General features: G+C 49.0%; 1 protein-coding gene and 1 long non-coding RNA gene across 8 annotated transcripts in view; one reads left to right on the forward strand and one right to left on the reverse strand.

Moving 5' to 3' along the window:
• Positions 1-722, reverse strand: part of LOC142861119 (uncharacterized) — a 41,712-nt gene extending 40,990 nt beyond the window's left edge. For all 4 annotated transcript variants that reach the window (XR_012912494.1, XR_012912495.1, XR_012912493.1 and 1 more), the window contains exon 1: positions 634-722. This is a non-coding gene — a long non-coding RNA (uncharacterized LOC142861119). The remainder of the gene's footprint in view (positions 1-633) is intronic.
• On the forward strand, positions 711-25,077 carry ZNF71 (zinc finger protein 71). Of its 4 annotated transcripts, XM_012757781.3 has the most exons (4): positions 711-837; positions 6,004-6,071; positions 14,960-15,086; positions 22,848-25,077. In XM_012757781.3, exons 2-4 carry the CDS (start codon positions 6,039-6,041, stop codon positions 24,314-24,316), a joined length of 1,629 nt encoding a protein of 542 aa, XP_012613235.1. In that variant the 5' UTR covers positions 711-837; positions 6,004-6,038; the 3' UTR covers positions 24,317-25,077. The 4 variants fall into 4 exon arrangements, with proteins under 4 accessions (XP_012613235.1, XP_012613236.1, XP_012613239.1 ...); XM_012757782.2 differs by lacking the exon at positions 14,960-15,086 and having other exon boundaries at positions 6,004-6,141; XM_012757785.2 differs by lacking the exon at positions 14,960-15,086 and having other exon boundaries at positions 783-837.
• Positions 25,078-26,854: the final 1,777 nt, after the last annotated feature.

Raw genomic sequence — 26,854 nt, forward strand, 5'->3', positions numbered from 1 at the left:
TCTCCGTCCCCTGAGTTCGGAAGGTCAGATGAGCCACCGCCCGACAGCCCTCGCTTCCGCAGAAGTAGCTCCGCTCGGCCCGGCCTGGGCCCACTGCAGGAGCTCACCCAACCAGTGGCCTCCTGCACGCTGTGTCTACGCTCCTTTGCTTCTCGTCCCCGCGCGTGTTGTACAGGTCAGCGCCATCACCCGGCCCAGCGGCCCGCCTGGCCCTCAGAATGCCGAGGGAAGACGGGCGGGCTCTTCCTCGCCTTCCTCCTCCGCCGGCTCGCCCCTCCTCTTCTGCACCCCTCCTCCTCCTCGGCTCCCGGCCTCCTCTCTGCCCACCCCAGCCCTGCGCTCCCTTCCCCCCCCCTCCACCCCGTCCTCTTCCCTCTCCTTCCTCCGCCCTCCTCCCGTCCCTCCCACCCCCCCTCCACCCCGTCCTCTTCCCTCTCCTTCCTCCGCCCGTCCCTCCCTCCCCCCCTCTCCCCCTCCACCCCGTCCTCTTCCCTCTCCTTCCTCCGCCCTCCTCCCGCTCTCGCGCGTCCCGTCTGTTCCTTTCCCACCCTCCTCCCGTCCCTCCCGCCCCCCAGCCCTCCTTCTTCCCACCCCTCCTTCCTCTCCCTACCCCGCCCACTTACCCCTCCTTACCATCCCCCCTCCCTAGGTGGGGGGTCCCCGGGAGACCGAGGAGCGCTCGGGCGCGACGGCTCCACTCGGCTCGGCTACCAGGGCGGGAGGGGAGGTGGCGCGCGCGGGCTTCTGGGAAGCGTAGTCCGGCGCCTTCCGCGCAGGCGCACTGCGGCCGGGCGGGCCTAGCGGGCGCGGTCATTGTCACCGCGGAGCGACGCGCCGGTGAGTCCGGCTCCCGGGCGGGGTCAGGGTCCCGCCCACCCTCCGCTCGCCGCGCACCCTCCGCTCGCCGCGCACCCGGCCGTCCCCCGGGGAGGCAGCGGATTGGGGAGAGGGCGCGCGGGCCGGGGAGAGGGCGCGCGGGCCGGGGAGAGGGCGCGCGGGCCGGGGGAGAGGGCGCGCGGGCCGGGGGAGAGGGCGCGCGGGCCGGGGTGAGGGCGCGCGGGCCGGGGAGAGGGCGCGCGGGCCGGGGGAGCAGGGCTCGGGGAGACGGAGTGCCGGCCACGGCGGACGTGCGGGCTGGGTGCTGGCCTACGGGCCCAGGGGAAGGGCAGGAGGGGACTGGGAAAGCTGTCTGGCCGTGAGGCTCCGACCCCGGGCAGAAGGCGAGCGCGTGTGTGAGTGTGAGAGAGACAGACAGAGACTGCCGTCCCGCGGCTGCGGCTGTCTCTTGGTCCGGTCGCGTAGGTCTGTGTGTCTGGGCGGCCTCCTGTGGCCTTGTCTTTGCTGTGTGCGCGCGCGCGGGTCCTTCACACACACCCCCTTCGGAAAGGCTTGGTGTCTCTGGGCGGGTATATCTCTCTGGGTCTCTGGCCGTGTCTCTGCCGGCCTGTCTTTGTGGGGACTTCCCTGCGTGAGCGCTGCGTCTGCCTTTGCTGCCGTGTGTGCGCCCGCCCGCCTCGATCTCTGCTCCCGCGTGTCTGCGTGAGGGCGCCCTCTGGCCGCGCCGCGCGTCGTCTTTGTGTGCAGGTCGCTGGCCTGAGCCTGGGTGTCGGGCTCTCCAGAGGCCTGCCCCTCTGGGCCTTTCTGTGTGTCAGCCGTGTCTCTGAGTGTTTCTTGGTGTTTGGGTGTGACCGTTTGGGTGGGTCTGTGTGGGGGTGTGACTGAGTGCACCCCTTCCACACACCACGTGCAGCTGGACAAGTGGCCTAGCAGAGCCACTGCCTCCTTGCCCCACACCTCTCCTAGTCTGCCCAACACTGCCCAGCCCCTCAGCTCCGTCCTGCTCCCTAGAGCACTGCATGGCCACAGAAGGCTCTGGAGGGGTGGGGTCCTGGGAGCACAGGCAGTGTGTGAGTGCCAGGATGCGGGGTCAAGGGGAGCTGTTTCTTCCTCTGCCTCCCACAGGGCCCTCTTAAAGGGGAGTCAGACCCTTTAAGGGTCTCCATCCCCTACTCCATCCTGACGAAGCAGGATTGGTTTGTTCAGGGGATGTGTTTGGAGCCAGTGCTGTTCTGGGCACTTTGCCAGAACTGCCTGGTTGCTAGGCCTCCCAATACGCTGAGGTAGGGACCACCGTCACCCTCATCTTCTACATGAGGAAACTGAGGCTCAGAGTCCTTAAGTGAATCTCCCAAGGCTACACCCAGGCATCTGGATTTGAGCCCCCACAATTAACCACCAGACAAATGGGATATCCTTTTTTCCTTTTCTGTTCAGCTGAGACAAGTTTGTAGGATTTTCCCCCAAGGGAATCTCCCCCTTAGAAAGAGTGGAAATGGAAGAAAGGAAGGAAATGCCAGAAAGCCCAGGGTAGGAAGAGGAATGAGAAAGCCACTGGTTTTGCAGCTACACAGATCTAAGGCCAGAATGGGTTCAACAGTCACCAGCCTTGTTCCTGGGCAAGTCATTTCCAAGGCCACTTTATGATTTTCAGGGGCACTTTGCCTTCATGGGGCCCTTGATCCACTATACCCACCCCACACCTGGCCAGGGATGGTGGCTCACATCTGTAATCCTAGCACTTTGGGGGAGGCTGAGGTGGGAGGATTGTTTGAGCCCAGGAGTTGGAGGCTGCAGTGAGCTATGATGATGCCACTGCACTCCAGCCTGGGTGACAGAGGGAGACCCTGTCTCAAAAAAAAAAAACAAAAACAAAAAACCCTAGAAGTATACTGTGTGATTTCATTGATATAAACACAGATATAATCCAGGCTGTATTAGATTAATCTGTTTTCCTTATGATTTTAAAAGAGATTAAGTGCAGGGCTGAGACCACTGACCCAAAGGAAAAATATATTTTTAAAAAATGACAGTAACATGAGGTTGCTATACCCAGGAAAACAATTCAAAGGAATGGAAAGAAAAATTAATAACTTCCACCATCATTCTCATTCCCACTCTGTGCACTTGAGGCGCCAGCGTGGCCTCATTCCACAGCTTTCCCTCGGCTGGAAAGACACATACACACCCACGTGCATTGGTTTGTTTTTCCACAAAGGGCTGAAGTGATTCATACAACCGTGTAACTTGTTTTTCTCTCTTAATGATACCACAGATAAGTTAATAGATGCAGAACTCTCTCCTTTCAAGAGGGGACCTCATATTTTGCAGTGTGGAGACCCCACCGTTTATTTGACCCATTCCTTTAGTAATGTTTATTAATTTTGTTTCCAGAGTGTTTTTGTTTGTTGGTTGGTTGGTTTGGGTTTTTTGTTTCTTTGGGGTTTTTTGTTTGTTTTTTTGCCTCTAGAAACAGTGCTGCTATAAACATATTTTTTTCTTTTCTTTCCTTCCTTTTTTTTTTTTTTTTTCTTTTTTTTTTGCCCAGGCTGGGGTACTATGGTGCAGTCATCACTCACTGCAACCTCAAATTCCTGGGCTCAAGCAATTCCACTTCAGCCTCCCAAATAGCTGGGACTAGAGGCTCTTGCCACCATGCACAGCTAATTTTTAAAAATTTTTTATAGTGACAGGGTCTTGCTCAAGCAATCCTCCCACCTTGGCCTCCCAAAGTGCTGGGATTACAGGCATGAGCCAATGTGCCCAGCCAAACATCTTTTTTCCTATGTGTAACCTTTTTACATGGAGCTTTTATTGCTGTGAGCAGATTCCCAGAAACAGGGTTGCTGGGTAATGGGGTTTGTATATTGCCAGCTGATTTTCTAGAAAAAGATTGAGCGACTCACATTCTTTCACCGGGCTGGTTCTCTTGCGTCCTGGTTGGTGCTAAAAATTAGCTCATCTGTTCACTCATCTTGATGTCTGGGCACCTCCTGTGTGCCACACATTGTCCTGGATGCTGGAGATACAATCCAAAAATGATAGTCCCTGCTCCCTGAGGGCTTATGTTCTGGTGGAGGGGAAGCAGGTGACAAACTTGGAAACAAGTGTTTTTACAAAGACAACTGTAGATAGTGATGTGTGCTGTAAGGAGATAGAGGGGAGAGGCTTGCAGCTTGAACTCGGAGGCTTGGGAGTGGGAGACTTCTCCGAGGAGGCGACATTCGATCAGATCATGAGGCAGAGCCCGCTATGGGAAGAGCAGTCCTTGCACAGCAGCTGCAAAGGCCAGGGCTGGGGCCAAGTGTGGGAGTGGGGCCACCGAGGGCAGACCACAGCGCTGTGTGGGCAGAGGGGAAGACTGAGAGATTTCTGGTGCTAGGGGAAGCTGCTGGAGAGTTTTAAGCCAGAGGATGTTTTTACTGAGCACCAGTAAAATGGAGGGCCAGGTACAGCATCTTAGTCCACAGACATTATGTCTTAGAGCCACAAGCTGACACTGAGATCCGTTCGTTTCTCAACCTTGCCACTACTGACACTGGGGCCTGATCATTCTTTGTGGGGTCTGTTCTGTGCATTGTAGGGTATTTAGCAGCACCCCAGGTCTCTGCCCACTAAATGCCCATAGTTTCTCTGCCTCCCTCAAATTGTGACAACCACAAATGTCTCCTGGGAGGCAAAATTGCCCCTGGTTGAGGACCGTTGCTCTAAAGGCTCCAGCTTGGCCTTATATGTGTCCCCCTACAATTAAAATCATTTGGCATTTTACTTGTGGAAGTTGGGGCCATTTAGCCTCAGAAACACCCTTTGTCTTAGTTATTCTTGCATTTAGGATGTGTGAGAATCACCTGGGAAACTTGTTTGGAAATACTGATTCCTGCCCCCCCCCCCAGGTGGTTTGATTCAGAGGGTCTGAGTGGGGACCCAGGAATCTATATTCCGAGTAATAACATTTTAATACGCATCCTCAGTGATTCTGGCACTTTGAGAATTGGTGCTGTAGCTAAAAGGTGGTTGTATAGGAGATGACTGGGGTTTTTCTGGGTGACCCCAAGGTGTTGGAGATTTAGGGAGGCATGTTTCAGTTTATAGCAGAAGGAAAATTTGTTTCCAGTCAGAAGTGTTGGTGGCTCAGGTAGTGAGCTCCCTGTTTTGGGAGGCATGCAAATCTAGGCAGGTCCCTGTGGAGCCAGGACTGATCCAACATGCCCCAAACTTTAAGAATTTGCTTTAACCTGTGCCACCTCTCCTATTTTATACTTTGTTTTTTATTTGAATTGGCTCACTGATTTTTTTAAAACTTTAAATCAACTTAGTTTAAAAGGGAACTCCACGTGACTGCTGTAGATAAAAGCTGAGTATTGTTGTAAAAAGAGAAATATTAGAACAAATGAAAGTAAAGCCAGGTAGTTCTAACAAGATACTATGGTTGGCCTAAGCTGGAGTCCAGAGTAGAGTAGGGGGGAAGGGGGTACACGCCAGTGGCCATTGAGAATCGAAACCGAATGCATTCCCCTGGGGGATCCTACCTCTGGGAGCCCGAGCCTGGGGTGTCCTGCTCTTTGGAACATGCTCAGCGGACACCAGCGGTAATGGCAGCAGCATAGCTCTTGCTGTGCGCCAGGCCAGCTCCAGGGTCCTCACCTGGATCTGTTAGTTGTGCCTCACAGTAACCCCATGAGGTCTGGGGGAGCGCCTGGAAGGGCCGGGGGAAGGTGCTGGGGCACCTGGGAAGCCTCAGTCCAGCACTTCTACCCAAGGAGAGTGTCTGGGTGGGGCTGGCTGCTGGGAGAGGCAGGGGATCGCGCGGCCCCTGGCAGCTTGGGGTGTGTGAGTGTGTGTGGGTGTGCATCTGAGAGGCAGTGTAGCCTAGTAGTCAGCATGTGGAGCCAGAAATACTCTGCCAAGCCCAGTCCCACCTTTGTCATCTTGGGCGAGTGGCTTATCTCTTTGGGCCTCAGTCCCTCATGTGTGAATGGGGGTGGGTGGAAGTAGCGCTCCTTCCTGGGAGGTTGGAGGATCAAGGCAGAGACATTTGTCGAATGCCTTGCACGCAGTAGCCCCGTAATGTTTGCCATTGACTTGCGTGTGTGTGCCTGCCCATCTGCATCTGTGAGGTGGGCCTCCGCCTGGCGTCTCACTGTGCCTCCTTCTCTCCCCCAACAGCCCTGTTGGCCCTCCAGGCCCGTCGTCCCGGTGGGATGGCCACTCAGCTGCTGACTGACCAGGCCCTGGTGAGTCGTGCCGCCCACGCGCAGTCCTTCCTGAAGGCTCGTGCCCAGGGGGCCAGGCTCCTGCCTCCCGGTGAGCCTCTGCCGTCCTCCGACCCCTTCGGGCCCGCCCGTGTCCTGAGCTGTGTCCCCTGATGGGGAGGCCGTGCCCATGCTCCTGCTGCTCCTCTGTGCTGTGCCTGTGGGCTGACAGCCCTCGCCTTTCTCTGATGCCGGCTGCGGGGGACAGAGCAGCGGGGGGCGGCCTGCCCTCGGGGTCCTGGGAGCCATTGGTGGGCACCTGTGAAGTGATGGCTTAAACACGACAGAGTGAAAAGGACTCGGCAGGACGGTGCTGGACGAGTGGCCTTTGGAAATAGGCGAACAGCACTAAGTGTCCCTCCTGAACGCTCACATGCGGTGAAAGTACAGAAACATGGGGACACAGCCCACCACATTCGAGACAGCGGCTGCCTCCAGAGAGGAGGAGGGAGACCCTCTGGAGTGGGGGCGCATGGGCTTCTTCTGTCCTAGCCATGATGTTTCGCATCTTTAGCTAGGTGGTGCGTATGTGGCCATCTGTGGTTTTTTTCTCTAAACTTTCTTTTAAGCCAGAACTATTTCATAGTAAAATATACACATATATGGTCATTATAGTAATAGAAAGCTGGCAAAATCTAGCAAACTCTAGGTAAGACAATATAATTCACCAATAGGCCCTCTTCCCAGAGATAACCGTGTAGATGTTTGTGTATTCATTTATTATCTTCTCTGGTGATTATTTCAAAAAATTGACTAAGTATTGGCTTTGCCATTTTAATCTTGAGGGTTTTTTCCCATGTAACCTCATGCAACAGGGATTTCCCATTGCATTTGAAAGCTTTACAAACATCACTTGTTTTGACTGCATAACCAGTGTACCTAAATGTCTATCCAGTATTGGTGAATTTGACCTTTTTTTAAAAATGTAGTTTTGGGACTATAAATAATATGTCATAAAAGTAAAAGAAAATTTCTGATACTTAATGAAATACATGATCATCATAAAAATCTTAGAAAATCCAGAAAAATATAGCTAAGAGAATCAAATTAAGCCATGATCTTTCCTGAAAAGATAACCACTCTGGAAGTTTTGAGTGTCTTTTCCTTCTTGGATATGCATACTGTTTTGTGAAAATAAGAATCGCTATGGCTAAGTAATTTTTATATCCTGCTTTTTCATTAAAGATTTCATCGTGAGCATTTCTCTACACCATTAAAAACTCCTCTGTAGGCCGGGCGCTGTGGCTCACGCCTGTAATCCTAGCTCTTGGGAGGCCGAGGCGGGCAGATTGCTCAAGGTCAGGAGTTCAAAACCAGCCTGAGCAAGAGCGAGACTCCGTCTCTACTATAAATAGAAAGAAATTAATTGGCCAACTGATATATATATAAAAAAATTAGCCGGGCATGGTGGCGCATGCCTGTAGTCCCAGCTACTCGGGAGGCTGAGGCAGAAGGATCACTCGAGCCCAGGAGTTTGAGGTTGCTGTGAGCTAGGCTGACGCCACGGCACTCACTCTAGCCTGGACAACAAAGCGACACTCTGTCTCAAAAAAAAAAAAAAAAAAAAAAAAAAACTCCTCTGTAGCATCGGTTTTAATGACTGCATGAAAGTTTTATCTAGTGGCCATACCCTGGTTTACTTAATGGTTCTTTTGTTTTTGGACATTTTTGGTATTCATGTTTATAAACAGTATCACAGGAGACAAGGTTGGGCATAAGTGTTTCCTGGTATTTTATATGATTCATTTAGGACCAATTCCTTGAAGAAGAATATTGGTTTGGATATTTTTGAGGAGTTTTATAAGTCTTTGTATTATTTTCCAAATCGGTTGCGGCGATATGTATTCCTGCCAGCATCTTGGAAAGGGCCTCCACTGGTCTACGCTGGCCATCGTCAGGTGTTTATTTGGTGCACTGGATATAAATGATAAATGGATATATAGATAAAGGGATATAAATGACAAATGGTATAAACCTTGAGCATAACAGGTGATGAATGGTGTCATGAGATCTGTTTCTGAGTAACATTGTTTGTACTGTTGGTGAGCTTCAATTCTTAGAGAATGTTTATTAGGCATTTTGTAGGCAGGTAAATGATCCATCTTGCACTTTACCCATCTATAGGAATCTTAGTATTCTTAAAGATTTTACAAAAGTAAATGTGTATGTATAAACATCTGTGGCAAATATTCTTCCCAAGTGTACTTTTTGTTTACTTCTTTATTTAATTTACTTAGTTTTTTAGTACAAAAGCATTTCGTATTTTTAAAATCAAATCTGTTGGTCTCTTCCACTGTGGTATCCTCCTTAGTCTTTAAACTGTGAAAGGGTTTCTCTGTCCACAGGCCAGAGACCAGCTGCGGGTCCTTCCTCGTTACCATTCATCATTTGAATGTTAACACTGAACTTTTTAATCCCCCTGGAATTTATTTTGTTATATAAACACATCAGTTGACTTATTTGGGAGTTTTGGTTTGTTATGTCTTCATTTATGTAATACCTTTGTTGAGGTACATTCATGTATGTACAGAGTGGATAATTCATTGGCTTTTGGCATATTCACAAAGTTGTGTAACCATCACTACAGTTGATGTCAGATCATTTTCATCACTGCAAAAGGAACTGTGTACCCATTAGCACTCACGTTTTCCCCATCCTCATTCCCCAGCCGCTGGCAACCACTAATCTGCCTCCGTGGATTTGAGTGTTCTGGACATTTCATATTGGTAGAATCATGCACTGTGTGGTTCTCCTCCACTGGCTTCTTTCACGCAGCTACATAATGTTCGTGAGGTTCATCCATGTGTTACCGTGTATTGAACTTCATTTCCTTTCATGGTGGAATAATATCCCATTGTATGGCTACACCACATTGTATGTAACCACTCATCAGCTGATGGACATTTGGGTTGTTTCCACTTTTTCGCTATTATGAGTAACACTTCTGCGAACAATCGTGCGCAAGTCTTTCTTTGAACACGTGTTCTCAGTTCTCTTGGGTGTGTGCCGAGAAGTGGAATTGTTGGGTCATGCAGTTCACTCTGTTTAGCCGTCTGAGGAGCCACCAGGCTTTTCCAAAGGGGATCACTATGCTGTTTTCATTTTGAATCCATCTATGATTCTTGTATTGAGTTATTTTTTTACCTGCATTATTTAGAAGGATTTGTTGTTGGGATTTTTGGTGTAAGTTTGGTTTTCTAAAATCACTTCTAGTGTAATTACATTTTGATTATTTTTTTTTTTTTTTTTTTTTTTTTTTTTTTTTGAGACAGAGTCTCACTTTTGTTGCCCAGGCTAGAGTGAGTGCCGTGGTATCAGCCTAGCTCACAGCAACCTCAAACTCCTGGGCTTAAGCGATCCTCCTGCCTCAGCCTCCCAAGTAGCTGGGACTACAGGCATGTGCCACCATGCCCGGCTAATTTTTTGTATATATATTTTTAGTTGGTCAATTAATTTCTTTCTATTTTTAGTAGAGACGGGGTCTCGCTCAGGATGGTTTCGAACTCCCAACCTCGAGCAATCCGCCCGCCTCGGCCTCCCAGAGTGCTAGGATTACAGGTGTGAGCCACCGCGCCCGGCCATACATTTTGATTTTTTTAAAAAAATAGATCCTATCTGATTTCAGCTCTTGAGAGCTTTTTCTTGTGGTGAAACAGTTCATGTCGTTAGATAGGAAACCAAAAACGATGAAGCACTAGAACAAGTGGCCTCAGACATGTACACTCAAAGAGCTCAGAGGAGTCCTTTGCCGTGGCATGTCTGTCCCCAAGATGCTGGCCTCCTGGCCTTCAAGGCCTGTTCTGTTTCTCAGCGTGTCCGGGGTACCAGCCTGGTTCTGGTGCATGGAGCCTGCGCAGGGGGTATTTCATTGAGTGAGCAAATTAGATGGGGTGTACTTAGGGAAGACTTTCAGAAGGAATTGCTGTATTAAGTTTTTGTAAAATAAATAAATAAAAGAGGTGGGAGGGGACTCTTGGAGGTAATTGGTAAGCTTATGGTCTTGATTGTGGTAGTAATTTCACTCATTCCCAAACTCATTGAGTTGTGTACATTAAATATGTGCAGTTTTTTGTATGTCAATCATTCCTTAAGTGGTTTATATTTTTAAAAGAAGGAATAATTAGCTGGGCTGGCTGAAGGATGTATTGGGCCAAATAGTCAAAAAATATCATATAATAATTATAAGTAGTAATAATTTTATATCAGATATATATTAAATATCAAAGTTAATGAAATAATAATAGCAACAGTTGGCACTTACTGAGCACTTTCTCCACCCACTCCAGGCACTATGCTGGCAGCATATATGCACCACCCCATTTAACCTCCATGACAGCTGTGGAGGGGACAGGTTATCATGAAGCCCATTTCACCGATGAGGCTCAGAAAGGGGAAGGTAGTTGTCAAAGAAACACAGTTGGGAATGGCACCAGAGGTGGGCCGCTGGGCAGGGAGGCTGGTCCGAGCCAGGCCCCAGAAGGTCATCTGGGGACCCTGAAGGGACTGGCCAGCAGTGGGAGGCCCTCCCCAGGGAGGGCGAACTGTGGCTTAGTGGGGGATGCTCAGCGTGCTGGAGAGAGCCAGGGACCTGCAGGTGTCAGTAACAAAGGCTGGCGGTTATTAAGCGCCTGCTGTATGCTTTGCACTGGTGTTCTGAGTGTCTTACATGGATTGGCTCAGTTAATCCTTACACCAGCCCACTAATTGGTCTTTGTATTCAGTCCAGCGGTGTATGCTGAGCCTCTGCTACATGCAGGGCATCTTTCTAAACACTGGGGATTCAGGAGTGAGCAAGACAATGTGTGCATCTGCTCAGGCTGCCGTAACAAAGTGCCACAGACCAGGTGGCTTACATAACAGCAGTGTACTTTGTCCCAGTTTCTTTCATACGTTTCCAGAAAGAGCCTGTGCCTATATAGGCCCATATGTATAAATATCCTTAATTATTTCCCTTTGTGGAAATTTTAGCAGACCAGACACACTTTTCTTGGGATATATATATATATATATATAAAACTGTCTTCAAGACATCACCCACAGCAGCAGCTAACAAGCTGCCCGCCTTGTGCTATGGTGGTCTGTGGTGGAGGCACCCACCTAATTATCCACCCCCAACAGTGGACATTTGGGATGTGTTCAGTCTTTTTGCTTCTTCATTCATGCCATAACAAATATCCTCATACATATGTTTCCATATGTATGTTAACATGTCTGAATTAGTATATAAATTGTTCAAAAGGTATTTGAATTTTAGTTTTGATAGATTTTGCTGAATGACACTCTGTAGGTTAGAGCCAGTCCGTGCTCCCAACAGGAATGTTATTTATTTATTTATTTTTTGTTTTTTTGAGACAGAGTCTCACTTTGTTGCCCAGGCTAGAGTGAGTGCCATGGCATCAGCCTGGCTCACAGCAACCTCAATCTCCGGGGCTCAGCGATCCTACTGCCTCAGCCTCCCGAGTAGCTGGGACTACAGGCATGCGCCACCATGCCCGGCTAATTTTTTGTATATATATTTTTAGTTGGTCAATTAATTTATTTCTATTTTTGGTAGAGACGGGGTCTCGCTCAGGCTGGTTTTGAACTCCTGACCTTGAGCAATCTGCCCGCCTCGGCCTCCCAAAGTGCTAGGATTATAGGCGTGAGCCACCACACCCGGCCTATTTGTTTATTTTTAAATTGTGGTAAACTACACACCATAAAATTTTTCATCTCAACCATTTTTGAGCATGCAGTGTATTAGAGTGTATAAGAGGTGGCGGTTTTGGACTAACCCTCTGACCTAGGCCCCAGCAGACCAGACCAGAATGGAGTCTCTCTTGCTAAGTGCCACATCATCAAAGTTTTGGCCAGTTTTCTAAAAAACAGTAAGATCCAGACAGCCAGAGTTAGTGTAATAAGGAAGTGCCCTCTGCTTTAACCCTATAGGAAAGTAACTTTGAAGCAACCAGTCTGCTTTTTGTTCTCTGTTTCTGCTTTCTTCAGCCCTTTTCCTACCAAGAAAGCCAAACTCCTCTGCTCATCTCCTCAGAACACATGCTCTGTTTTATGGAATGAAGTATTGCCTGATTCTAGGATTGCAAATGAAAGCCAATTAGATCTTTAAACTAAATTTGTTGGAATTTTGTCTTTTGACAAGTAGCATTAAGAACATTCACGTTGTTATGCAACCTTCCCCACCATCCATCTCCAGAACTTTCTCACCTTGTAAAACGTAAACTCTGCACCCATTAAACAACTCCTCCCTATTTCTTCCTCCCCAACCCCTGGCAACCCCCATTCTACTTTGTCTCTATGTACTTGGCTACTTTACATGAATCATACAGGAGTTGTCTTTTTGTGACTTGCTTATTGCAATGAGCATAATGTCCTCAAAGTTCATACATGTTTGAATTTCCTTTTCCTTTTTTTTATTTTTTAAATTTATTTCAATTCATATTTTATTTTTTTTGGAGACAGAGTCTCGTTCTGTCACTTCAGCTAGAGTACAGTGGTGTCATCATAACTCACAGCAACCTTGAACTCCTGGGCTCAAGTGATCCTCCTGCCTCAGCCTCCCGCTCAGTCCCGGCGAGTGGCCGGGACTACAGGCTTGCGCCACTGTGCCCAGTTAATTTTTCTATTTTTAGTAGAGACGAGGTCTCACTCTTGCTCAGGCTGGTTTCAGACGCCTGAGCTCAAGTGATCCTGCCACTCGCCCTCCCAGAGTGCTAGGATTACAGGTGTGAGCCACTGCACACAGCCTGCCTTCCTTTTTAAGTCTGAATAATATTCTATTGTATGAATATACCATGTTTTGTTTTTCTATTCATCAGTTGATGGACACTTGGGTCACTTCCACCTTTTGTTTATTGTAAATAATGCTGCATTGAACATGGGTGTGCAGATACACAGTGCACTTTTTTTTAGTTTTGTTTTTTTGATAGTGATCTAGAACTGAAGACAGAGTGCACTTTTAAAATTATAAATTAGATCCTGTCACTCTCCTCCTCAAACCTTCCAAAGAATGACTAAGAAAGGAGCCAGCTTAGCCAAGACCTGAAGGAAGAACATTCTGGGCAGGGTAACAGCAAATGCAAAGGCAGACCATATATTCAAGGAGCAGAGGGAAGGCCAGTGGGGCTGGAGCAGACGACAGAAGGAACGAAGCAGTTGTAGGGACACGGTGGGGGTTCAGAGGTCAGAATCGGACTTCATGTCTGGACATCACAAGTTTTCAACACTCACTTCTCTAGCTGGTTCATGGGAGTCAGTAGCCTGCAGGGGTTAGGATGTGGCCCTTTGGATTCAAAGCTTGGTTGTTCCACTCATTATCTGTGTGTCCTGGTTCAGGGACCTACCTTCTCTGTGCCTTGGTTTCCTTTTCTCCACCTTCAACCTCCCTGCAGTGCCCACGACTGGCAGAGCCTAAGGAAGAGCCAGCTGCTAAGGCAGAAACACAGATTGCAGAGAACAACACAGAAAAACAGATTGCAGAGTCGAAGCCCTGGGGCCACAGGACGGAGCACAGAAGGGGGCTTTGGGGATGAAAGACAGCAGCTTATACGCGAGTGTGTTATTATTATAATAATGTTACTGCCTGCCTGGTAGGTCTGTTTTGAATTAATAAATGAATCAACATATGTGAAGCAGCGTGTTAGTTTCCCAGGGCTGCTGTAAGTAAGTACCACAGTCTAAGTGGCTTAAACAATGGAAATTTATTCTTTCACAATTCGGGAGGCTGCTAGTCCCCACTCAAGGTGTCTGCAAGGCCAGGCTCCCTCTGAGGGTGCCGAGGAAGGCTCTGTTCCAGGCCTGTCCCACCTGCTGGCAGTTGCTTGGTTTGTGGCAGCATAACTCCAGTCTTCACAGGGCCTTCTCCCTGTGTGTCTCTGTCCAAAGTTCCTCTTTGTGTAAGGAAGGACCCCAGTCATATTGAATTAGGGTACCCTAGGGACCCGTACTCCAGGATGACCTTAACTAATCACATCTGCAGTGACCCTGTTTCCAAACAAGGTCACATTCTTGACATCCTGCAGGTTGGGACTTCAACATATGAATTATTTTTTGTGTGTATGGGGGACAGAATTCAGCCCATGACAACCACTTAGAGTAGTGCCTGGCACGTAGCGGCTGCATGGCACGTGGCCTCGCCATCACCATGTCCCCTGCCCTGCGTGTCCACCAGGGCACAGGCCGTGGCCTCTCCTGGAAGGCAGCGCTCCTTCCACACGGTCTCCTCTCTGTCCCCAGCAGTCTGTCTACTCTGCCTTTCAGCCTCGGGTCCTGATCCCAGCTGCCTCCTCTATCCAGAATCTCCCCCAGGGGGCCCAACGGTTAATTCTCCCCAAACCCAGTCCTCATTGTTACTTTTCCAGAATCTTCCCAGACACCCCCTAAAGCTGGCATTACTCAAGTGCCTTGAAAACTTCACTCAAACCTTCATGATTGCATTTCCCAAATTACATACTTGCTTTCGTCTGCCTCTCCCATGAGGAGCTAGTTTTTGAAGCTTCTGTGTCTGCATCCCAGCACCCAGCTCAACACGTGGTGCTTAGTAGGGGCCCGGAAAATCAGATGTCCTGGATTCCACGGAGGTTCTGCCTTTGCTGTGCTCCTGATGCATGCATTGATTCGCCAGTTATGACCGTTTTGCCTTTGCTTTTTTCCCACCTGGTTCTCGGGCCTGTGACTTCATTTGTCTGTCAGAGCACCACCCCAACATAACGAGACACCAAGAAAACTGGTCGCTTCAGAACCCTGCACCTTGCTGAAATCACTTCGGATATGTCCTGTCAGCCTTCCCTAAATCCTCTCAGTGTTTCTGGCCGTTTCTCTGGGCCTCTTTGAGGAGGGCCCTGCGGTGAACAGATGTGGGTTTCCTCTTGCAGGCACCAGGGACGTTCAGGGACGTGGCTGTGGACTTCATGCAGGAGGACTGGCAGCAGCTGGAGCCTGCTCAGAAGGGCCCGCACGGGGGCGTGGTGCTGGAGGACTACAGGAACCTGGCCTCCCTGGGTGAGAGGCAGCTGCATTGAGCTACTACTTGTCGTTGGCCGGTAACTTGAGGACCACCAAGAGATAAGGAAAATATTGACAGATTTGACTACATAGAAAGTTTACAAAAAATTGCTCTACTTGAAGCTAAAAATGAAGTTGATAGATGATGACATAAGGAATAATATTAATATTTCTCACATGTATAACAGTTAAAGGGGTCATAATTATGTAACCAGCTTCTAGGAATAAGTAAGAAAAAGACTAAATGAGTGATGGAAAAATGGACCACACTTACAAGATGGCAATTCATAGAAATATACAAGGTTACACTTTATGGAAGTGTTTTAACCTTGCTAATAGAGAAATACAAATTGAGATAACAGTTTTTATCTATGAGGTACACAAAGATCAAAAAAATAATAACAGCCTGTATTATAAGGGTACAGGGAAAAAGACTTTCATTTTAGGAGTATAAAGTTGGGATAGCTCTACTGGAGGACAGCTTGGCATTGTTGATCAAATTTTGAACCATTCCATTTTTAGGGATCTGTCCTTTAGAAATTCTTCCATAAGTGTGCAAAGTTTTACTTGGGAAGAAGGATGAAGGACAACCCCTTACATGCCCAGGCACACAAGGCTGACCATGTCAAGATCTGTCAGTATGGTAGACACTGTGCAGCTCTTCAAAGCACCGCCGTGGAAAGATGTCCTATGACACACTGTAAGGTGACAACACCCACTTTCGGAACTAGAGTACGGTCTTGTTTCTTTCATAGCTTTTTTGGAGGTATAATTGACTTACAATTAACTGCACATATTTAAAGTGAACAGTTTGATGCATTTTGACACATGTGCGTACCCAGGAAACTGTCACCATGGTGAAGATAATGAACATACCCATTATCTCCAAAAGTTTCCTCACACCTCTTGATAATCCCTCCTTCCCCGACCCGCTCCCCAGTCTCCATCCTCAGGCAATCACTGGTGTGCTTTATGTCACTGTGGTCGAGTTTGCATGTTCTCGAATTATATGTACATGGAATTATACAGTACATGCTCTTGTTCTTGATCCGAATTTCCTTGGTCTGACTTGGCATTGTTATTTTGAGATTCACCCATGTTGTTGCTTGTATCAATGGTTCATTTGTTTGTATTGCTGTGTATTATTCCACTGTATTCCACGCTGTCGGTATGCCGCAATTTGCCCATTCTCCTGTCGACGAACATTTGGGTTGTTTCCAGTTCTGGGCTATTACAACTGAAGCTGCTTATGAACATTTGTCTGCAGGTCTTTGTACAGACATATATTTCCCTGCTTGTGAGTAAATACCTAGGAGTGGAAAGTCAGGATCATGTGGTACATGTATATTTAACTTTTTTGAGAAGCTGCTGAACTGTTTTCCAAAGTGGTTGTACTATTTCACATTTCCACCACAGGGCACAAGAGTTCTAGCATGTGAACTCTTGTGGAAAAATGAATCTTTTTAATTTTACGCCTCTTTGGAAATGTGTAGTTCTGTCACGTTGCAGTTTTCATTTGATGTTGTCGATCTTTTCATGTGCTTATGTGCTGATTGTATCTTTTCTTTGGTAAAGTATCTGTTTAAATATTTTGCCCTTTTTTAAAATCTGGGTTATTTTTTTATTATTGTGTTTTGAGAGTTCTTTATATATTCTTGATACAAGTCCTTTGCATCAGATATATGCTGTGCAAATATTTCCTCCCACTCTGTATGTTGTCTTGTCACTTCTTGACGGGATCATTTGAAACACAAAAGTTTGTTGTTTTTATGTAGTCCAGGTCATCTGTTTGTTCTTGTTGCTTGTGCTTCTGGTGCCACTGCTAAGAAACCCAACCCAAAGCCACAAAGACTGACTATGTTTTCTTCTAAGAGTTTTATTGCTCAAGTTTTTCATTTAGGTCTTTGGTCCATTTGAGTTAGTTTTTATGAATGATGTAGGAAAGGGGCTCACTGCCCTTGATGTGGACATCCGAGGGCCCAGCAGCATTTGTTGAAGAGCAGAAGTTTTTTAATTTGATGAAGCCCAATGTATAAATTTTTTCCTTTTATCGATTGTGGTTTTGGTGTTGTATATAAGATACCTTTGCCTATTCCAAGACCACAAAGGTTTTGGTTTTTTTTTCTGTGTTTTATTCTGTAAGTTTAGGTTTTAGGTTTTACATTTTTTGCTCTGATCTATTTAGAGGTAATTTTTATATATGATGCAAAGTATTAATGCAAGTTTTTTTTTTTCTTTTGGCAAATGTATGCCCAATTCCAATACCATTTGTTGAAAGTGATCTTCCTCCAGTGGATTGCCTTTGTGCCTCTGTCAAAATTCAGTTGTCCAGATGTGTGTGTGGGGTTCATTTCTGATTTCTGTTCTGTCCATCTGTGTCTGTCTTGCCACCACCACCAAGGAATCCGACCCTTTTGGATCTTGCTTTTATAACTTGTGCTCAGTCTAGAAAGACGTTCTCCATAAGACCCTTCCGAGTGTTCTGCCCAGTGCTCCATGAGTTAGAAATTTTTTCAGTCTGTCTGGTACAAAAAGGCAAAAAGGCACTATTCCCAGCCCTGTGTCGACTCTAGGCACTGTTTTCAAGTCCTCTGCATGTTTTCCCAGTGTTGTGTAGTTTCCTCATGCACATGGTCACCGATCAGTATCTCAGTACTGGAGACTGGTTCCCCTTGTCAGTCTCCAGGCCTCTCCCTGTGCAGCTCAGTCCTCTCCAAGGCTCTGTCCCATGAACTCTGGCTGCCTTGGTCTTTCTGCTGCATCTCTTCAACTTGGGGAGTCTGCCAGGCTGTGCCTCAGCTTCCCTTCCCTGTGTTGCAGCCTGGAAATTTTCTGTGCAGTAAGCTGGGTCAGCTGGCAGCCCCACCTCTTTTTTTTTCTGGCTGTCAGGGATTATTGCCCTCCCTTGCCCGATGTCCAGTGTCTTCGAAACCATTGTTTTATATATTTTGTCCTTTTTTTGTTGTTGTTGTTATTTTAGGATGAAGGGAATCTGGTCCTTGTTACTCTATCTTGGACAGAAGCCCCATTTGTGGGGAAAATTGTGCATTCATGTGTGTGTGAGTGCTCTGTGTGTGTTAGTATGCAGTGTGTGTTCGTGTGCATTATGTTAGTATGCAATGTGTGTTTGTGTTAGTATGCAATGTGTTAGTATGCAGTGTGCATGTTAGTATGCAGTGCGTGTTAGTGTGCATTGTGTTAGTATGCAGTGTGTTAGTATGTATTGTATGTTAATAAGCATCATGTTCGTGTACATTGTGTTAGTGTGCAATGTGTGTTTGTGTTAGTATGCAATGTGTGTTAGTATGCAATGTGTGTTAGTGTGCATTGTGTTAGTATGCATTGTGTGTGCGTATTAGTATGTATTGGGGGACCAATCCTAAAAATTATAAACCAACTGTTAACTCTGATGAGTGAGACTACAGGAGACTTCCATTTTATGTTATTTTTTTTATGTTTGATGGTTTAATGAAAAATGTGAATTAGTTTGTAATCAGAAACAATCATAGAAAGACAGAACATGGAAAAAGAAACTATGAAGGACAAGAGATTTAGCACTGTGAAAAAAAATTCACCCACAATGAATAGGTTTCAGCCCAAGCGCCCTCTGCAGGAGCTATCCTTGTGACATCTCCCTCGGCAACGGGCAGGCACATCCCTGTGCTGCGCCCGCAGGCCCTCTGCTATTCTGCTGACCGGACTGACCTGTGAAAGGTGATGTGACAGGGTAGTTTTAATCTGGCTGACATAGAGCTCTGCTTTCTCGGCTGTCATGGTTAAGAACTGAGCCTCTGTGGTTTGCAGATGACTCTGCTGCAGAATTTTGGTGGTTTTTTTTTTTTTTTTTTTTTTGAGACAGAGTCTCGCTTTGTTGCCCAGGCTAGAGTGAGTGCAGTGGCGTCAGCCTAGCCCACAGCAACCTCAAACTCCTGGGCTCAAGCAATCCTTCTGCCTCAGCCTCCCCAGTAGCTGGGACTACAAGCATGCGCCACCACGCCCAGCTAATTTTTTTCTCTATATATTAGTTGGCCAATTTCTTTCTATTTATAGTAGAAACGGTCTCGCTCTTGCTCAGGCTGGTTTCGAACTCCTGACCTTGAGCAATCCGCCCGTGTCGGCCTCCCAGAGTGCTAGGATTACATGCATGGGCCACCGCGCCCGGCTGCTGCAGAGTTTTAACCTGTGAAGAGGGGTAGCCACCTTTCCCATGCCTCTCTGCCTGCATCCTGCCTCCAGCTCCCCTGACTCTCAGGTTGATGTTGTGTTCAGAGTCAAGACTCTTGGTGCCATCTGATCTGCGCAGCCACCTGCCAGTTTATATCCCAGAGCATCTCGGACTCCAAACCAAACTCACCATCGCCCTTCCTTCTTTCTCTCTACTGAGAAGGCCCTATGCCACCATCTGTCCTGATGCCTGAGCATCATGCCACACCCAGGGTCACTAAGTCACCATCATTCTCTTGCATTAAGTATTTCTACATGCAATATAGTGACTCCCCAGACCCCATGGCCTGGGATCCTATGTCGAATCCCAGCTCTGCCTCAGGTGTGCCGTGCTTCATTCTTGGAGTCTTGGTTTCCTCATCTGTAAAATAGGGATTGTCATAACCATCCATGACTGTACCTAACTCACGTGTGATTTTGAGGGTTTCATGAGAAGATCCATGCAAATTGCTTAGCACCATGCCAGGCGTGGCACATGCTCCACAAGTGTCTATCTGGTGCCTGCTGTGGGCAAGCCTGGCTGGAGGAGCTGGGGGTGGGCAAAGGCCAAGCCCCCACATGGTAGACCTGACTTCTCCTGGAGGCCAGTAATAAACAGATGAAGGGACAAGTGGAGAAAAGCTGCCACAGACCAGTAAGTGATCACAGTGAAACAGGCAAAGAGTAGGGGAGGAGTCTTGCTTCCTTACATGGGGTGGATGGAGAAGGGCTCCCTGGAGGACTGATGGAGGCCATCCATGGCAGGTCCAAGTGATGCCTGTACAGAGGCCGAGGCAGGAAGAACTTGCATGGACGAGGGGATAGAAAGGGAAGAAGAGGGCAAGCATGGCTGATGGGAAGTGAGCGAGGGAGGAGGGCAGGAGTGACTCAGAGACAGGCCTGGCCCTGAGGCCACAGGAGGTGCTAGCTTCATTCTCAGGGCCCTGGGGAGGCCACTGGAGGGCTTGGTCTGACTCCTCAGACAGCCCTGCTGTTTCGTGAAAATTCCGGGACAGTATAGAAAAACCACCACCCAAACTGAGAGGGAACCAAGAGACCAAAGAATAACTCTGACAAGGCCAGCTTGGTAAGTCAGATGAGTTGTTTAGAGGTTCCTTACTAGGGGACTTGTACCTGGGCGGAACAGGAATTTCTCCCACGGGAGCTGCTTGCATGTAAAATCCCTGCATCTGCCCGCCCTGTGGTGTTGCTTTAAATCTCTCCCCAGTGAGTAATGCAGTGTTTTTGCATTGTATCTGTGCTTGTTCACAGTGAAACAAATCACACAGGTGTAGCACCATCATAATTGCCATGCACCCCATGCTATGTTAATAATATTAGAATTTTTTACTGGTTGAGGATTTTATTAATAGTATTGCAGTCAGCTAAAGGGCACTATATGCCAAAGCAGCTCTAAAGCCATCAGGACCGGTCTGAACTGGCTGTTTCAAGACAAGAAAGTACTGGGCACTTTTCCCAGAGCCCAGTAGTTATTTTGGTACCTGCCTCGGCTACTTTGTAACAGCCTTGCCGAGCACGCCAGGTGGCACATGTTTCTGCTATGCGGTGGGGAACCTGGGGGTTCCCTCAGCAGCTCCCCAGGAGTGCAGAAGGCATCACGGAGGTAAGAGCAGGTGGGGAGGAGCTGCTGCCCCATTCGGGGCACGAGTGGCCTCCACGGTGGCTGAGGAGCTCGTTGGCAGTGGTGACGAAGAGATTGGCCCAGTTCAGGCTGTTTTGTGCATCCAGTGGCACTTGGCGACCTGGATGGTGGGAGGAAGGGGGGAATAAGGGATGGCTGCTAAGTCTTTTTTAAAAAAATGTTTTTAAAGTTTTGTTTCTAAAACTGTGATAAAATAGAACATAGAATTTGCCATGTTAACCATTTTTAGGAGCACAGTTCAGTGGCCTTCAGGACATTCATGTGTGCGACCATCACTGCCATCCATCCCCAGAACTGATAAATCTTTCTCAACTCCCGATGTCCCCACCCCGGCACCCCCACTGTCCCTCTGTCTCTGTGAATCGACTCCTCCAGGAACCTCCTGTGAGTGGGGCCGTGCAGTATTTGCCCTTTCATGCCTGACTTATTTTACTAAGTGTCTTTCACGGGCTTTTCTTTCTCTTCTTTTCAGATGTTTTTGGTGGAGGCTCTGAAATCACAAATGTGTTTCATGTGGGATGTGTTAGGTTTGGGATGTCCAGTAGAGACGCCGAGTCACGTGAATATCCCTGTGCAGAGCTCAGGAGTGTGTGAGCAGCACCAGCGCAGGGCCAGCGCTGAGACCCAGGCTCCCTTCTCGGGGCGTGGCCGGCGCATCGGCGTGGAGGGGAGGGTCTCAAACCCAGGTGGCCATGGGGGCTGCCAGGTGGGTCATTTACATAGGGGTGGGGGCCAGCTGCTGCCCCACCTAGTGTGTGTCACCCACAGAAAGGAGCCTGCGTGTGGCCATATCTTCACATTTTTTATGAGAAAGCAGCCAAGTAGACAAGTTTTCAAATGCTGGGAATGAATGCTAGGATGTGGAGTCTGGACTCAGAAGAGCCACCTATGCTGGAAATCGAGATTTAGAAATTAAGAAGTTACACACAGAAGGTGATTGAAGCCAAGGACATGGATGTGGTTAGCCAGGGAGGGATGGACACGCAAAGAGAAGAGGGTCTAGCTAGATGCAAGCTCCATGGACCACCTGCCGCCCAAGAACTGGGCAGTGAAGAGGGAATGGCGGAGTGACAAAAACAATCACAAGAACCCCCAATCATGTGATCATCGTGGGGCTCAAATGAGAAGCAACACACACATGAACATGCTTAGCGCTGTGGAAGGCCTGACTGGGGGAAGCGCGGGGATGCGGGAGGGCGGGGAGCAACCAGGCACAGCAGGGGCAGGCGGCTGCGGGGCAGGCGGGGCCGCATCTCCAGCACCTGCAGGCGCGGCCGCAGCAGAGAGGCGGGAAGGTGGGGAAGAAGCCCTTCAACTTCTGTCTGGTTTCACCCTCCAGTGTCCTGCAGTTTCCTGCCTTTGGCCAGGCACAGAGGAGGCCAGTGGGCAGAGTCCTCCTCCTGGGGCACAGGGCAGGGCAGAGAAGGGCAAAGATTAGACAGTGGGTTGAGGGAGTAGAGAATAGCCAGCTCTCGCCATGTAAGTGTTAGCTGTTATTTTATTATTTTAAATAAAGACCAGTGCTGAGAAGCATGACTGGTTGGGGACATGCAGGATGAACTGAGGAGAGGAAGGCCTTGCAAGTTAGGAGCCTGTTGGAATCACTCCTCAAGTTTGCAGAGCCTGCTATTCACTCCTTCCAAGCCCTCTTTCCTCTTTAAGTGTGTCTATTGCAAGCTCCCACCTGGCCTTTTACCCTTCTTTGGAAGGGACATGTGCTCTCTGCTCACCTTCTGCGTTGTTGCTGCCTCATTAAGCCACCCTCCTGCCATTTGCTAGCTCCACCGTGCCTTGCGCCTCCTGGACTTGGTTTCATTTGCCCATTCCCACTTGGGAAGTTCCTTGCTCCTAGCATTGTTAATCACACATATTTGCATTTTTGTTTTTTTCAGACTGGCAGAGTAGACCTGAAATGAAAGAGTCGGATCCAAAGGATGACATTTTGGAAGACAAAACATCCACCAGGGTGGCCACGGGGACTGCAGTTGGGGGTCCCGCCTTAGGAGGAGCGTGGAGACTGGGCGGCTGGCCAGAGGGCTATGGGGGTGCCCGGACAGGGCGGGAGGGGCTGGGAACTGCCCAGGAGAGCAAACTCCGTGGCGAGCCAGGCCCCGAATGCGGAGAACGGGAGGGATTTGCTGACCAAAGCCCTACCCTGGTCCCGCCGAGGCTGGACGAGCCCCCAGAAAAGGGGGGCTGTCCGCTCGCGAGGCCTGGGAAGAACTCCAGCACCTCAGAGCCCGGCCAGCCGCCGGTGCCCTCCGTGGAGAAGAAGCCCTTCGACTGCAGCGAGTGTGGCAAGGCCTTCAGCCGAAGCTCTTCCCTGATGAAACACCAAAGGATCCACACAGGAGAGAAGCCTTTCGAGTGCGACACCTGCGGGAAGCACTTCATCGAGCGCTCGTCCCTCACCATCCACCGGCGGGTGCACACCGGGGAGAAGCCCTACGCGTGCGGGGACTGCGGTAAGGCCTTCAGCCAGCGCATGAACCTCACCGTGCACCAGCGCACGCACACCGGCGAGAAGCCCTACGTGTGCGACGTGTGCGGGAAGGCCTTCCGGAAGACCTCGTCCCTCACCCAGCACGAGCGCATCCACACCGGGGAGAAGCCCTACGCGTGCGGGGACTGCGGCAAGGCCTTCAGCCAGAACATGCACCTGATCGTGCACCAGCGCACGCACACGGGCGAGAAGCCGTACGTGTGCCCCGAGTGCGGGCGGGCCTTCAGCCAGAACATGCACCTGACCGAGCACCAGCGCACGCACACGGGCGAGAAGCCGTACGCCTGCAAGGACTGCGGCAAGGCCTTCAACAAGAGCTCCTCCCTCACCCTGCACCAGCGGAACCACACGGGCGAGAAGCCCTACGTGTGCAACGCGTGCGGCAAGGCCTTCAGCCAGAGCTCCTACCTCATCCAGCACCAGCGCTTCCACATCGGGGTGAAGCCCTTCGAGTGCAACGAGTGCGGCAAGGCCTTCAGCAAGAACTCCTCCCTCACGCAGCACCAGCGCATCCACACCGGGGAGAAGCCCTACGAGTGCTACATCTGCAAGAAGCACTTCACGGGGCGCTCGTCCCTCATCGTGCACCAGATCGTGCACACCGGCGAGAAGCCGTACAAGTGCGGCGAGTGCGGCAAGGCCTTCAGCCAGAGCGCCTACCTCATCGAGCACCAGCGCATCCACACGGGGGAGAAGCCCTACAGGTGCGGCCAGTGCGGGAAGTCCTTCATCAAGAACTCCTCGCTGACGGTCCACCAGCGCATCCACACCGGCGAGAAGCCGTACAGGTGCGGCGAGTGCGGGAAGACCTTCAGCCGGAACACCAACCTGACGCGGCACCTGAGGATCCACACCTGAGCGCCTCCGCGGGGCCAGCCCGTGTTGGGGGCGCGTTCTCCCTGCGGGGCGCAGGCGGCTTCTGCTCCACAAATGCCCCTCCGCACGCACCGAGCGTCAGAGCAAGCCCCTCTGTCTCCCCTCTTTGGGAACGTTGGAAGGCTCTGTCCGCTGAGCCCGGGTTACCGGCACGGGGAGCTCAGCCATGGGCCATCAGGGCTCAGACCCCGCTGTCTGAGTGAATTGTCCTAAGAGCTTGGGCCTGTGGGGCATGCCCCTGGGCCTCATTTCCTCAGTAGTGGAGTGTAGGTTGCAGAGGGGTGGGGAGGTGGACTCAGATGGGCATTGGGACGTTTCTCCCTTTGTGGAGTACCTTGGAGCCCAGGTGTAGTTTGTCACCATCTGTGATTTTCCTGGGTGGGTAAGGGCGTGGGGCTTTCTCTCCGGCCCCAGTCTCCCTACAGTATGTGCTGGAAGCCACTAGGCTAGTAAGTGGTAGAAGTTTGCAAGTTGTTTGTGAGGGGGAATTTTTTTTTTCAGAGTTAGAAAATAACAATAACTACTGCTTCAAATGCCAAAGGTTCTTAGAGCAGTCTGTTACATTTTTTAAAATAAAACTTTTAATTAAGGGACACCATGTCTTTTGGGTGTGACAGATACAGATACAGATACTGGTTGTCCAGTCTATTGTGGTGAGAGCAGGAAGGAAAACAAACACTAACAGGTTTGATACTGGGGTTTAAATACTGGGTTCAATAAATATACAGTCTTCCCTTGTATAGTTATTTTTGCTGTTAAATGTGAAGGTAACTGTCTTAGTCTATTCCTGCTGCTATGACAAAAGACCTTAGACTGGGTAATTTACAAACAATAGAAATTTTTGCTCACAGTTCTGGAGGCTGGGAAGTTCAAGATCAAAGCTCTGAAAATTTGGTGTCTGATGAGGGCAGCATTCTTCATACCATGTTTCCCGAAAATAAGGCCTACCCATAATATAAGCCCTAGCAGGATTTCTAAGCATTTGCGCAATATGAGCCCTACCCTGAAAATAAGACCTAGTGATGGGCGTGGCTATGCGGCATATCTGCACAAATATCCATGCATTTCGTCGTGGAGCAGTAAAGAAGACGAGCAGCCCTTCTCATCTGCCCCATGAGAGCTCTATTGCTTGAATGAGAAATCGGGGCCAATGGTTCTAAAGGAAATAAAGTTGCAAGAAATTCAGGATGGAATTTGGGGTTTGGAGAGTTATGATGATGTTCCAGAAGAAAATGACTTCACTATATTTGAATAAATGTAGATTGTTGTACTGTACTTAAAAAAATAACACATTCGCTGAAAATAAGTCCTAGAGTGTCTTCTTGAAAAATGAGCATACGACCCTGTCTTATTTTCAGGGAAACATGGTAGATGGTGCCTTTTATGTGTGTCCTCAGGCGGAGAAGGCGGGCAGGCAGGCGCCCTCAGATCTCTTCTATAAGGGCACCAGTCACCTCCTGAAGGTCCCGCCCACCTCTCTGTACTGTTACATTGGAACTAAGTTGCTAAACATGTGAATTTGGGAGGGACACCAACATTCAGAACATACCAGTAATCTCAAGTGAGTTTCCCAAGGCTGACATGAAGCTTTGTTTACACACGGAATTTCACCCAAAGTCTACTTTTTCTGGGCTGTCTTTTTAATTTTGACATTTGATACTACTGGTTGCTGACATCCTGGCATTTCCATTTGTTTCACACTTCGTGACACTGAGGTACATATAATTCAGTTTTAAAAATTATATTAGTAAGCACACTTTGCAAGTAGGAAAAACAATCACTCTAGAATACATAAACAAGGCAGACTGTTCTTCAAATGTCTAGCAGTAGAGTGGGCATCAGGGTGGGTTTGACCCAGGCACTCGTCACTGGAGCCGCAGCTCTGATGCTCTGTGATTCTCTGGCTGTCCCTTTAGGTGCTGGCATCATCCTCAGGCTGGCTTCCCCCGTGGGATGAAGGCGGTTTCCAGCAGCTACTTGACAACATATTTTCTCAGTCAACCAGATGGAGGGAGACAACTTCTTGTAGTCCTTGGGGGAAAAAAAGCCCTAAGTTTCATTCTGTTGGACTCACCCATGAACTGCTTGCTGTGACCAGAGAGATGGCTTAGATCTGGGCCTTGTTCTCATCCCTGAAATGATAGCGATGGTAAGGGAATGGGATTGATTGCCCGGATTGGCCTGAAACCATCGTCTGCCTTGATGTGGGTGTGGGGTCAGCTGCACCAACATTCGCAGTAGGGGAGAGGTGGGTTGATACAGGGAGGGCACCCCTGAAGTCCACCCCATCGTGGGTTACAGTCCAGTGGTTGCTCACTATGCCTATTTTGTCATGAGATCTTGCATGCAATGCTTTCTGTGGGGCGTCCTCTTATTGCCACAAGATGAGACCTCAGTCTCACTGCCCTCTGTGCTTCCTTAACCAAGAGGCAGGCAGGGCGGCTTGAGTCCTCGGTCCCTGGTGAGGTTGGAGGAGGGCAGTGGCTTTCCAGGGTTGGGCCAGCAGATGCCCAGAGCAGC

Source organism: Microcebus murinus, chromosome 16 (assembly GCF_040939455.1).
Source record: "Microcebus murinus isolate Inina chromosome 16, M.murinus_Inina_mat1.0, whole genome shotgun sequence".
In the NCBI taxonomy this organism is placed as follows: Eukaryota; Metazoa; Chordata; class Mammalia; order Primates; family Cheirogaleidae; genus Microcebus; species Microcebus murinus.